Source organism: Coprinopsis cinerea (genome assembly GCF_000182895.1).
Source record: "Coprinopsis cinerea okayama7#130 chromosome 9 map unlocalized cont3.9, whole genome shotgun sequence".
In the NCBI taxonomy this organism is placed as follows: domain Eukaryota; kingdom Fungi; phylum Basidiomycota; class Agaricomycetes; order Agaricales; family Psathyrellaceae; genus Coprinopsis; species Coprinopsis cinerea.
Genome location: NW_003307536.1, coordinates 2473364 through 2485320, shown reverse-complemented (window position 1 = coordinate 2485320; position 11957 = coordinate 2473364). Strand labels below are relative to the sequence as shown.

Sequence of the window (11957 nt, the reverse complement as noted above, 5' to 3'; positions counted from 1 at the left end):
GCCCTGGCAAGACAAACACCCAAGCCGACGCCCTCTCTCGTCTCGACGTCCACCAGGTCTCCGACGCCGAGGACAACAAACAACAGGTGGTACTCAAACCCGAGCTGTTTGCCAAGCTCGCCGCCTCGAGCATGGTCGTCAACCCCTTGGAGGACCGTATCCGGCAGGCCAGTGCCCGAGAATCCCAGGTCCTGGATGGACTCGCCCAGCTCCGCAAGACAGGTCCCCGTCGTCTCACCTCTGGTCTCGCCGAATGGGAGGAGGATAATGGCCTTGTTTACTACAAGGGTCGCGTTTATGTTCCCCCTGACGATGAACTTCGACGCGACGTTCTCAAGCAATGCCACGACGATCCCACCTCTGGCCATCCTGGTGTACACGGAACTCTCGAACGGGTCGAAAGACAATACTGGTGGCCGACCATGCGAGCCTTTGTCAAGAAGTATGTGGAAGGTTGCGACATCTGTGCCCGGAAGATTACACGCCCAGCACCCCCGCGCCTCGACTCAGCCCTTGGAGGTACCTGATGGCCCTTGGGAGACTGTTGGAGTCGACCTTATCACCCAGCTTCCTGATGCGAATGGACATGATGCCATCATCGTCTTTGTCGACCACTACAGCAAGCTCCTCCACGCCCTCCCCTGCACTTCCGACATCACTACCGAAGGCGTCGCCAACATCTACTACCGAGAAGTTTTTCGCCTCCATGGCCTCCCACTCCGGTTCATCAGCGATCGCGGTCCTCAGTTTGCCTCCAAGGTCATGCGCACCCTCCTCAAGCGTCTAGGCATCGAGTCCAACCTCACCACTGCCTATCACCCTCAGGCCAACGGACAGACCGAACGAGCCAACCAAGAAGTCGAGAAGTATCTCCGCCTCTACGTCAGCCGCCGACAAGATGATTGGGATAAACACCTTCCTATGGCCGAATTCGGTTGATACTCCCGAATCCACTCTGCCCACGACCGATCACCCTTTGAAGTCCTTTATGGCTACGTCCCTCACTTCAACATCCCTGTCGGTAAACGAACTGATCTCCGCCCCGTCGATGAACGCATCCAACAGCTTCAAGAAGTCCGCAAGGATGCCGAAGCCGCTTTACGTCTTGAGAAAGCGCAACAGAAGGACTCGTACGAATCCGGCAAGCGATCAGCTCACCAGTTCAAGGTTGGAGACTACGTCTGGCTCAACGCCAAGGACATCCAGATCAAAATTCCTACGTCGGAAACTTGGTGACCTCCAACTCGGCCCTTACAAGATCATCGAACGAATTGGCGACCTCGACTATCGTCTTGAACTTCCCCCATCCCTCTCCCGCATTCACCCTGTGTTCCACGTCGACAAGCTCTCCCCCTGGAAAGGCAATGATGTCAATGGCATTCTGCCACCTCCGCCTGAGCCTGTTGAACTGGAGGGGGAGCTTGAATACGAGGTTCACGACATCCTCGACAGTCGCTGGAGAGGGACGAGGGAAGAACCGCAGGCTGGAGTATCTGGTCAGTTGGAAGGGCTACGGATCGACAGAGGATACTTGGGAACCGGAGGAGAACTTGGAGCACGCCCCCGACGCCATCAAGGAGTTCCATCAGCGTCACCCCTCTGCACCCCGCCGCATCTCAGCCACCACCTTTGCTTCTCTCCCTTGGCGCTCGCTTGAGAACTTCACCGACGCTCCGCCTACCGACTTTGACTGGGAACTCGGACGCCGCCTACCGTTGATCATCGAGGACGATGAAGCTTAGAAGGGGGGTAATGTCGTGAACAGCGGGTACGAGCCCCTATTTTTCCTTATCTTATCTTATCGCTTTCATCGCCCTTATCACCTTTTCTTCATTTCTTATTTTACCTCTATTCTCGACACGGACACTTTCTCCCATGGAACACTGCCTCGCTATGCCCTTCGCCCTACGTCCTTATTGTTCTCTCTATTCCTGCACTGCCTCGTTACTCCGTTATTGTCTTCTTCACTTTTCGCGCAGCCTTCGCGCAGCCTTGTGACTCTGTTTATTGTTCTTTTGTATTTCACCATCTGTTCGTCATCTTGACTCATTTGCGGCTATGTAGGCTGTAGAATAGGTATATAAGCTAGGGTAGATCCCTCTGTATTTCCTCAGCTTGACCTTCTTCGTCAATACACCGCTTCAGCATTCATCAGCATCAGTCGCTCATCGCTCTTATCTCGCTCTACGCTCTTATCTGCTCCGCACATCTGGTCTTTGGTTTGGTTTAGTGTTCGCTCTTCGCGACATTAATGTCGTGATTAGACGGTCACACTAACCACTGCACCAAAAAGGCGCCCATGTCCAGCTTAGGTGGACAGGCAGACCGTGGTATATAAGCACCATTCTATGTCATGATTTCGCCTGTTCATGACATTAGCCCCCTTCTATGGCTTACGTCCTCGTAAGACGAGAATGATGCATCCCCTATACCGGCCTTTCCAGGCAGCGGACAACTGTCATGCCTGCAGGTCTATTGAGGGCCCAGAAGGTGCCCGGGTGATCCATTACATTTGCGCCTATCACATGGTTCTTATTGTCACATGACCTTAAGCTCACATGACTCAAACCGGCCAGTAAATGTGTACATCCCGGGAGTTGAACCCTCGACCTGTTGAAGCTGGACATAATGTCGTGATTAGACGGTCACACTAACCACTGCACCAAAAAGGCGCCCATGTCCAGCTTAGGTGGACAGGCAGACCGTGGTATATAAGCACCATTCTATGTCATGATTTCGCCTGTTCATGACAGGAATGGTCTGGACATGTCGGGCATCATAAGAACAGGTTCTTCGCAGAAGCGTTTCTTCAGAGTGTCGAAGGCTTCTTGACATTCGTCAGTCCACTTGAATGCTTGGTTCTCCTTGAGGAGTTCGTTAAGCGGTCGAGCGATGTCGGAGTATTTCCGTATGAACTTCCTGTAGAAGTTTCCAAAGCCGAGGAAGGATCTGACTTGCTTGATGGTTTGTGGTGCAGGCCAGTCTTGGAGTCCTTTAACCTTTGCTGGGTCCATGGAGATTCGGTCTTGTTCAATGATGAATCCGAGGTAAGCAATCTTTTCCTTGGTGAATTCACATTTCTCGGGTTTGACGTAGAGATCGTTATCGCGGAGGATCCGAAGGACTTCCTTGGTGTGTCGTTCATGTTCCTCCTTGGTCTTGGAGAAGATAAGAATGTCGTCCATGTAGATGATGACGAAATTCCCTTCAATCTGCAAAGAGAATATGTGGTCCATCATTGCTTTGAAAGGTTGCTGGGGAGTTGCACATGCCGAAGAACATGACCGTAGGTTCGTGTAAGCCAAATTTTGTTTTGAATGCAGCTTTCCACTGATCTCCATCGCGTATACGGATATTGTTGTAACCTTTCAGGACATCGAGCTTGGTGAAGTATTTGGCTCCTTTCAGTTTGTCCATAAGGGTCCGTAACCCAGGGGAAGGGGATAGGCGTTCTTGACGGTGCCATTCGTTCCAGGTAGCGATAGTCTTGACATGGGCGCTTCTTTCCGTCTTTCTTGGGGACAAAGAAGAATCCCGATGCTTGTGGAGAGTCCGACGGTCGAATGTATCCTTTGGCCAGGTTGTCATCGATGAATTCCTTGACGAGTTTCTCTTCCTCCGGTGTAAGCGGGTAGACCTTGGATGACCTTGGTTTGAATCCTGGTTTCAGATCTATCCTGTGGTCCCAGGGCCGAGATTCGGGGAATCGGGAGGCCGCTTTCTCGTCAAAGACAGAGAGGTATTCGTGATATTCCGGCGGTACATGTTGCCTGATGTCCTTGATTTCTTCTTGCTGATTGTACTGTGAGTTCGAAGGCCTGTGAGTGGGTGAGGGTGGTGTTGATCCAGATGTCCTCCGTTTCGTCGGAAAGTTCTCCATTGATGAATGAGATCACCAGGTCGTCAGTCAAGAGAGATCCCTCGTCATTATCCCAATGGAAGTTCCCTTCTATCAGCTCGTTGACGTAGGTTTCGAAGGTGTCAAAGTGATCCTTGGGTATCATAGGAGAGGTGGTTGGGTACCAATCAGGCAGTGAGTCGAGGTTCTGAGGTTCGGTGTCTGGGATTTCTTCGATGGTGGTTTTGAAGATCTGGGTGTATGGCTTGGTAGGAGTGATCGGCAGTGTTGACGGAGGGCTCTGTCGCCATTCGAGGGTACCCTTCCTCCAGTCGATGATGGGGTTGGCTTCCTCAAGCCAGGGAAAACCCATGATGACTTTCTGTTTTCCAAGGCCGGTGATGTAGAAGGTAATAGGTTGTGTGTGTCCGTGGATAGTGACAGTCATGGTGGTCGAGTATCGGATGGTTCCTTGTTTATTCAGGGTTCCGTCTACGTTGTAGACTTTCAGAGGGGTTGGAAGGAGTTGGAGCGGGAGTCTCTTGTTTCGGGCGAAATTTTGGTCGATGAACTTTCCTCCAGCTCCAGAATCTATCATTCCTTCGGTGTCGACGATTATCTTTCCACTCTCCGTTTCGCCCTCAAGATGCATTGGAATAAATAAGCATTTATTGTTCTTTCGGGCTACTAAGGCAGAATGAATCGATAAATAGGGAGACACTGACGTCGATGCAGGTCTCCATTCTAAAAACCCTGATTGGTTTCGAGTTCCTTGTAAAATTCTTCAACGACTTCCTCTCCTGCTTCTTGGATTGCGGCCCGGATGTTGGTGTAGAGATCCTTGCCATTCTTTGGGCGGAAAGACCAGTTTTTGACGGTTACTGGTGTTCTGGTTGCTGGTCCCTGCAGAGCGATTGTTGGTGGTGTTATTGGGGCATTCCCAGGAGCGATGTCCGTCCTTTCGGCAACGGAAGCATCCTCCTCTCTTGATCAGGGTCGGCTCTCTCTTGGGGGGAGATGCTTTCCAAGGCCGATTGCCCTGATGTGTTGTTCTAAAGCAGTCCCTGCAGACTGGTCTAAGCCCTTGACTTTGGAGATGATGGTGTCGATGTCCATGGCCATAGGGTCCTTGGCAAGGAGCGGGGCAACTGAAGTTCCACTGCCTGGTTGAGGTCGAAGTTTTGGTCGAGGCCTTGTTGGTTAGGGCAAAGTAGCGACGGTAATTGTTGTCCTTTTCAATGGCCTTTTCTGTCCACTCCTTGAAGGTTCGAGGGGGTTTCTCAAGGTCGAAGAGCTTCTTTCGAAGCGGATCGTTCAGACTGGCTTGGAAGTAGTCTCGGGCTACAGTGTCTCCAGCGTCTGCAACTCTTTGATCTTCGGTTTTGTTGGCGTGGTCTTTGGAGAGAAGGTTGGTTTTTGATAGGACAATTTTGAAGTCGGCTACATGTTCTTCGGCCGTCTTCTTCCCTTGGGTCATCGTCTTCAAGCGCTGTAAGGCGTCTTCTTGTTCGTTGATCGGGGTGAACGCCTGTTTCAAGATGGCGACAAAGTCCTTCCAGGTGCCTAATTCGATATCGGAATCGGTCTCCTTGGAACGTAGCCATGCTTCTTTCCAAGCGGAGGCTTCGTCTCCTTTGAGGAATGAAAGGAGATAGGTGATTTTGCTGTCGTCATCGGTGTAGATATGCTTGTTGACCTTCAAGTAGAGTTTCACATCTTTGAGGAAGGTGCTTGAGGTCTTCCTTCTTGCCTGTGAAGGGAGATGGCGGATTTATTCGCCTTTCGGGGATCTTCTGGTTGGTTTCGTCGCTCATTACGACGTCTCGGGTTCCGTTGTCTGGGTTGGTTGGGTTGACCATGGTGACTGGTTGTTCAAGGGTGATTGGCATAAAGGGTTCTTCCTCTTCACGTTCTGGAATCAAGGGTCCTTCCTCTTGATGCTGTGGCTCGGTGCTGGGTTCTTCTTGGGCGTCTTGGAATTCTGCAGAAGGCTCTTCTTCAAAAGAAACTTCTGACTGTTCTTGTTTGCTTGGTTGATGTCTTGGGTCTTCTGGGTAATTGGGGCAAGGTTGGTTTTCGCAGTTGAACCAGTCGTTAAGATTTAGTGTCGTAGTGTTCGCTGGTGAGTCGATGTTGGAAGTTACTGCAGTCAAAGTCGTCGTCTTCTGAGTCTTCTTGGGTTCCTTGTGCTTCGTTGTCTTCTTCTTCTTCAGGGAGCGATTGGTTAGCCGCTAATAAAGATGGTGTTGATGGTCTGGTCGAGCTTGGGGTAAGCCCTCGGAGACGTCCTCTGGGTGTGGTGGACTGGGATCCGGGTGTTGAGGCAATTAGGGTAGCTACTGGGTCGACAAATGGCGGTGGTGTAGGGAGTCGTTCCGGGGGATCAGATGCCGAGTATGTGGGAATTCTGTGTGGTCGATGGGGTCGTCACCCGTAGGTACGGATGACGATGTGTTGGAGCTAGTTCTTCTGTTACGGTCAAGGGACGCGAACTCAAATGAGCATGCACGTCGACCGTAGAGTCGTGGTTCTGAGGCGAGTTCGAGGAGATAGGCGTCTAAGAATGCCTCACAAGAGGTATTGTCTTAAGACGACTAGAGCAAGTTAGAGGGAAGGGTAGAAGAGGGTATGATTCACGAGAACTAGCTAAGGAACAAGAGAGGTATCTACAGAGCTTATATACCTATCTAGCTACGTGAATATGAGTCAAGAGAAGTCAGAGAAGAAGGCTGCGCGAGCACAGGTTACTGCGGAGCGCAGCAGAGATAACTTAGAGAACAATAGAGAGTGGCTGCGCCGCAGCAAGAAGAAGTCATAAAGAGTCAACGAAGGCTGTGCCGCAGCAATAAGAAGAATTAACTGATAAAACAGTCACGAGATAAAGAAAGGGATCATGTGAACAAGAAAGTGAGTCATGTGATAGAGAAAGGACGCGAAGAGAAAAGATAGGGGCGGAATTTGTAACACCCTCAGTTCGAATAAAATTGATGAACTACTGATTGATGATGGCGGAGAACAAAAAGGGTGAGGGTACCGAACCGACTGGTCAGAACGGGGACGTTTTTGGCGGGAGGGGCCCGTGAGAGAATCGACTTAGGAATTTGTCGCGTTTCGAGGTGGGGCCTCTGAGGTACCAGCGGGAGTAGGTCTCTCAATCACTTAGGTACGAACACAAAAGCATGTTTAATTATTTCGATTATACTGTACATTGCATGTAGCACCAGAATATGACCACCCATCATGGAGAAATCGAACCTGAGAGTGATTTTGTGGTGCATGATACAGGGCTGGGGGAGGAAGGGAGCCGGAGTGGTAGAATCCCCAACCAGGGGAAGGTGGGGGAGGAAAGGGTGTATCAACCAAATGAGGTTGATGAGGGGTAGCCCTGGGAGTGGGCAAATGTCCGTTTCCTGCGACGCGACTATGTTCGTGTGCCCGATTCTGGGCGGGCGTTCCTTGGATTGGAGGAGAGTCATAGCTCGTCGGCGTTGAATAAAAGTTGAAATGGTGGTGTCGGTCGACGGATTGGGGCTGTTGATGGATCGCGGAATGGTCGTAATACAGCGAAGCTGGCGATGCAGCGAGCGTTCATGGCCAAAATTGGGCTGGTAGGGCTGTCCGTTGTAGCCTTAGGGTGTTTGGGCGCTGGACGAGCGTGGCGTCTGATAAACAGGACTACCATACTGAGCGGTGTTTCCACGAGCCGGGGTTGAGGGGTGGGTCCAATGCGTTTGGGAGCGGTAGGCAGGTGGAGGCCAATCGATCGGATATTGGTATTTGGTCTGGCGCTGGCTCGGGTTTGGTTCAAAGGTTGGGAACGGATGGCTACGCGTTGTTTGGACGTCGTCGTTGTTGACAGAGTGGGTGGTCGTGGGGCATGGAGGTAAATCCTGGAAGTCGGTTTGATGGGGCGTGATCGAGTCTTCCTCTCTTCCCTCGACCGCTCTCCAGCCTCTCCTCGACAACGACGACCCCGGCGTAACCGACACCGTCATCTGCCTTCCGTTTTCCAGCGTTCCCTACTTGCAAAGGCGCTGGTGTTGGCTGTGTCACTCCCAAAGTGGAGACAGGTTCGATGGGGGCTGGGTTGGGGAATCTAGCGTGACTGCCCGCTGATTCCGATTCTGGAAGAGGAGGGTGCGGGATAGAGGTGGTAGTCGAAGGAAGGACTGGTGTGGGCTGTGAAGGATCGGACAATGCACGAAGCTCCAGCGTGAGTTCTTCCCATACGGTCCATAGCTCGGATCCGTACGTCTCTTGCCATGACCATTGGTGCGTAACTCCCCTCAGGTCCTGTAATGTGCTGATGCCTTCTGCCGTAGCAAGGAGTTCGATTTCTGCGTCCGATATAATATTGCGGCCGGGCTGATCATAGCGAAAGGCCAGTCGCGTTCGTGTATTTCGACACGCCATTCCTCTAACCGCTTCACAATAGCCGGCGTCATCACTTGGTCATCACTTCTCGTCTTTTCACTGCGTTTCGACGATCTTTGGCTGGCGGCTTTCCAGAATCCAGATCGTACACGGTCCATTAGCTTGGGGTTACACTATTACAGAGGTCGCAGCATAGTAACGGCGGGACAGGGTCTGCACGGGAGTAGGTACAGGTGAGTACGCCTCGTTTTATCCAACGAGAATTCTACTTACCCGCATCCTCGTTTCCGTACACAGACTGTAGAACCTTCCTTCGACACAATGTAGTTTGGATAAATGCGAATAAACCCTCGTTTGCGTGTTCAATATCGATGCGAGGCTCCTTTCGCTCCGTGGGCAGTTGGTCGGATGCGGACTCATGCGGCAGTTGGCGCGTATTTTCCTCGATTGACCCCGCAAGCTGATGCATATTGCTGTACTTCCTTCTTCTTTCGTTTGTCTGTTGCCGTATGAGTTGTCTGGGCGCCGTTCGGTTGGGGGGTTTGGGTGCTGGATGCCGGATTTTCGCGGGATGGTGGAATTTCGTCCAAGTTAACGTTGTATGCTGACTTTTCAACCAACAGAACCGCCAATCCTCTCAGGTGAGGGGACCTTGCAGCACGACCGGCACGCTGAACAAATGTCGAAATCGAATCAGGCATTTTCCACTGCACGACCACCTCCACCTTCGGCAAATTACACCCCTGTGCGAGGTCAATATTGGCGTCACGAACGACAACGGCAGGCAAGTGAATGACCATCCCAGCAGCATCAGTACACACAAGTACCCTCACTATACCGAGTTTGAACAGCTTCAACACGGCCTCTCTATACTCCTGACTATACGCTGCACTGAAAGGGCGAACTAGGCCCTGGCCCCGCAAGTGTTCTGGAAGGGTGTCGTCCAAGTGGTCGGCTATTTCAGGGCATTCTTGGATGTTGTCCATATACACCATTGTCGAAGGTATGTCTTCCCCAACTTGAACATTGCTTGGGATGAGGAAGTCGAGATCTGAATAACTTTTCATAGTGTTGTGGATTGCTCGAACGACGATCGATACGTTTGGGCGGTCGTTGCCAATATTGATGAACACATAGCCATCCGACGCGAATTCAAGCTTCTTCAAGACGTCACGACGTACACGAAGGGGCAGGGTTGCCGACATCGCAACTACAGGTGTTGCCTTTGGCAGGAACGCTCGAATTATCCCCAACTCTCCGTACTTCTTGCGGAATCCTGACCGCTCCATTACACGAATACAATGCAACATTTAAACGACTACAAAAGCGCCGCAAAATGAAGCCCGCAGTCGACGTATACAGGGAAGTTACATCTGGTAGTCCAACTACCACCTCTCCAATCGACAACCCTCGCCAAACGTCACAAACTGGACCAGGAGCATCTCAGAAACCGGCCGTACATCTAGGGGCGTCTTCTTCTGCAGTCGCGATAGGGGAGGATGCTGAAAATGTCATCGAAGGCGAAGGCGACGAGGAAGACGAGGAAGAGGACGAGTGTCCGTTGACTGAGTCGGCCTTTCCGGGTGTGGACGAGGTTGAAGCAACCCTAGAAAGGGTCGGACTTGAAGATATTGCGTTCGATATGGATGTCGAAGAGGTCGAGGTCGAGGTCGATGAGGTGGAGGAAGGATTGGAGGGCATATCGTTGGAAGATGTGTTGGCGAGCTAGGCGAAGCGATACTGTTTGGACTTGTTTGTCAAAGGCCCCCGAGGCCAGAAAGCACAAGATCCCTTGCTCAGGTGCGTATATACCATATTTCGTATGTGAAAATGATTGTCTGACATGCCCTCAGTCATCTACTCGCTTCTTTCCACATCACGCAGCCTTTCTCTGGCGCAATTGCGATTATTCCAACTTTGACACTCTTTGTTACCTGAAATTCGTGGATCTCTTATCCCAAACACCTCTATTATCCGTTTTTTTGTGCTACCTCCAATGTGACACATTTCCCCAGTCAGGTTGCCAAGTTATAGGACGCACCGCAAAGATTAGACGAAGGGACAGCGAAAGTTGCTTTTCAGGTCGCCAAAGAAATGCGTTCTTTTTCCCTCTTTCGTCAGAACCAAGCTGATTCACGAGCCTACCGCTATCTATCTACCCAGTTGTTCATTGACAATGATTAATGAGGTCGCCCAAATGAGATAACGATAAGATTAATGAGATTAAGATTTCAGGCGCTTGGCGCATCCCAAACTGGGGCAGACTGGGGCCCGCGGTTGGTGGGGCCATCAGCCCCTAACCCGGATTTGGCCCTACCCGCCTAGTCACGTTACACTTGGGAGTGGGCAAAATTGAGCACTGGTATGGATCAGCGGCGGATGTTGAACCAGACTAGCCGAGACGAAACATCAACAAAATTCGCCCGCGCTGCCCCTCCCCACTTAAGTAGTCTCCTCCATCATCTTGCCTCACCCATCTTGCCTCCAGTCTATCATGTCTGCTCCTATCGATCACAATGTACCTCACCCCAACTGTAAGTACCTTCTTTCATTTCTTTTTGTTTGCTCTTCCGCTGTGCCAATTCACTTTCTCTCTTTCTTCAGTGGACGACGTTGATGTTCCGGTCGAGCCCAACCTCGACGAGTACGTCCGCACGGCCGACTTCGACAACGAGTGTCACAAAAAGGCTCGCATTCTCGCCAACTCATCCTCTGAAGAGGGCAGTAGCTCCGGGGATGACCTCTGTCCTAGCGACGACAGTGTCTCGAGTGCCACCACTTCCTCGTCCTGCCCATACGATGTTTCCAAACTCGAAGCCCTTCTTTACTACGCTGGCTTGGGACCCAAGGGACACGGACCCAAGCTCATCTACAGAACGTCTGATGACGTTTTCGAAGCACCCTCTGGCCCTGAGGCGTACAACCGTCTTATGAGGATTGTCGCAGTTCCTGATACCTTCGAGTTCGGTACGGATGTTACATGGGATAAGGTTCGGGATCAGGTGCGTGGCGTTCTCTTTATGCAACAATTTCTTTGCTCATGTTTCGTCCTTAGGTTGTGATGCTGCTCGACCGGAGGAACATCAAAGTTACGCTCGTCGATTTCGTCCGATTCACTTGGTTGAAGAAGCCAGTAGACCGGGAGATCGACGACGACGACGACGACGACGATGCGAAGGAAGAGGAAGAGTTGAACTATGACGACATCCCCCGCATCCAGACCGTCGAGTACGGAGACCGCCATTACACAAACCCGACAATCTGGATCGGGGTCTTGCCCGACACACTCACCGGTAGTGTTGCTCATGAGTCCTCCCTCGACATCCGTGCCTACCTCGACTCGCTCCACATCCAGAACGTCGACATCGCTTACAGGGTGTCGCGAAGAGCGAACACTAAACCAAACCAAAGACCAGTAATGCGGAGCAGATAAGAGCGGCGAGTAAGATAAGAGCGATGAGCGACGAATGCAGATGAAGGCGGAAGCGATGTATTGACGAAGAGGTCAAGCTGAGGAAATACAGAGCAGACTACCTAGCTTATATACCTATTCTACAGTCTACATAGCCGCGATGAGTCAGAATGACAAACAAATGGCGAAACGTCGAAGAACAATAAGAAAGGTCATGAGGCTGCGCGAAGGCTGCGCGAAGAACAAGGATGAAACAATAATGGAACAAGAGAGTGTCAGAATGAGTCAAGAGGCAGTGCGTAACAATAAGAACAATGGAAGTGGGGCGAAGGG

The 11957-nt window shown here is 51.4% G+C and overlaps 4 protein-coding genes across 4 annotated transcripts; 2 read left to right on the top strand and 2 right to left on the bottom strand.

The window, feature by feature from the left end:
- Window positions 1-7663: 7663 nt before the first annotated feature.
- CC1G_10022 (hypothetical protein) lies at window positions 7664-8251 on the bottom strand (the record flags this gene model as incomplete). The annotated part of the gene is made up of 1 exon (XM_001832756.2): window positions 7664-8251. The coding sequence occupies one exon, from the start codon at window positions 8249-8251 to the stop codon at window positions 7664-7666; it is 588 nt and encodes a 195-aa protein (XP_001832808.2).
- A 377-nt stretch (window positions 8252-8628) lies between these two features.
- Window positions 8629-9501, bottom strand: CC1G_10021 (hypothetical protein; the record flags this gene model as incomplete). Its single annotated transcript, XM_001832755.2, has 1 exon — window positions 8629-9501. The coding sequence occupies one exon, from the start codon at window positions 9499-9501 to the stop codon at window positions 8629-8631; it is 873 nt and encodes a 290-aa protein (XP_001832807.2).
- Window positions 9502-9548: 47 nt separating this feature from the next.
- CC1G_10020 (hypothetical protein) lies at window positions 9549-9941 on the top strand (the record flags this gene model as incomplete). The annotated part of the gene is made up of 1 exon (XM_001832754.1): window positions 9549-9941. One exon carries the CDS (start codon window positions 9549-9551, stop codon window positions 9939-9941), a length of 393 nt encoding a protein of 130 aa, XP_001832806.1.
- A 765-nt stretch (window positions 9942-10706) lies between these two features.
- On the top strand, window positions 10707-11645 carry CC1G_10019 (hypothetical protein; the record flags this gene model as incomplete). Its single annotated transcript, XM_001832753.1, has 3 exons — window positions 10707-10746; window positions 10817-11214; window positions 11268-11645. The coding sequence occupies 3 exons, from the start codon at window positions 10707-10709 to the stop codon at window positions 11643-11645; spliced, it is 816 nt and encodes a 271-aa protein (XP_001832805.1).
- Window positions 11646-11957: the final 312 nt, after the last annotated feature.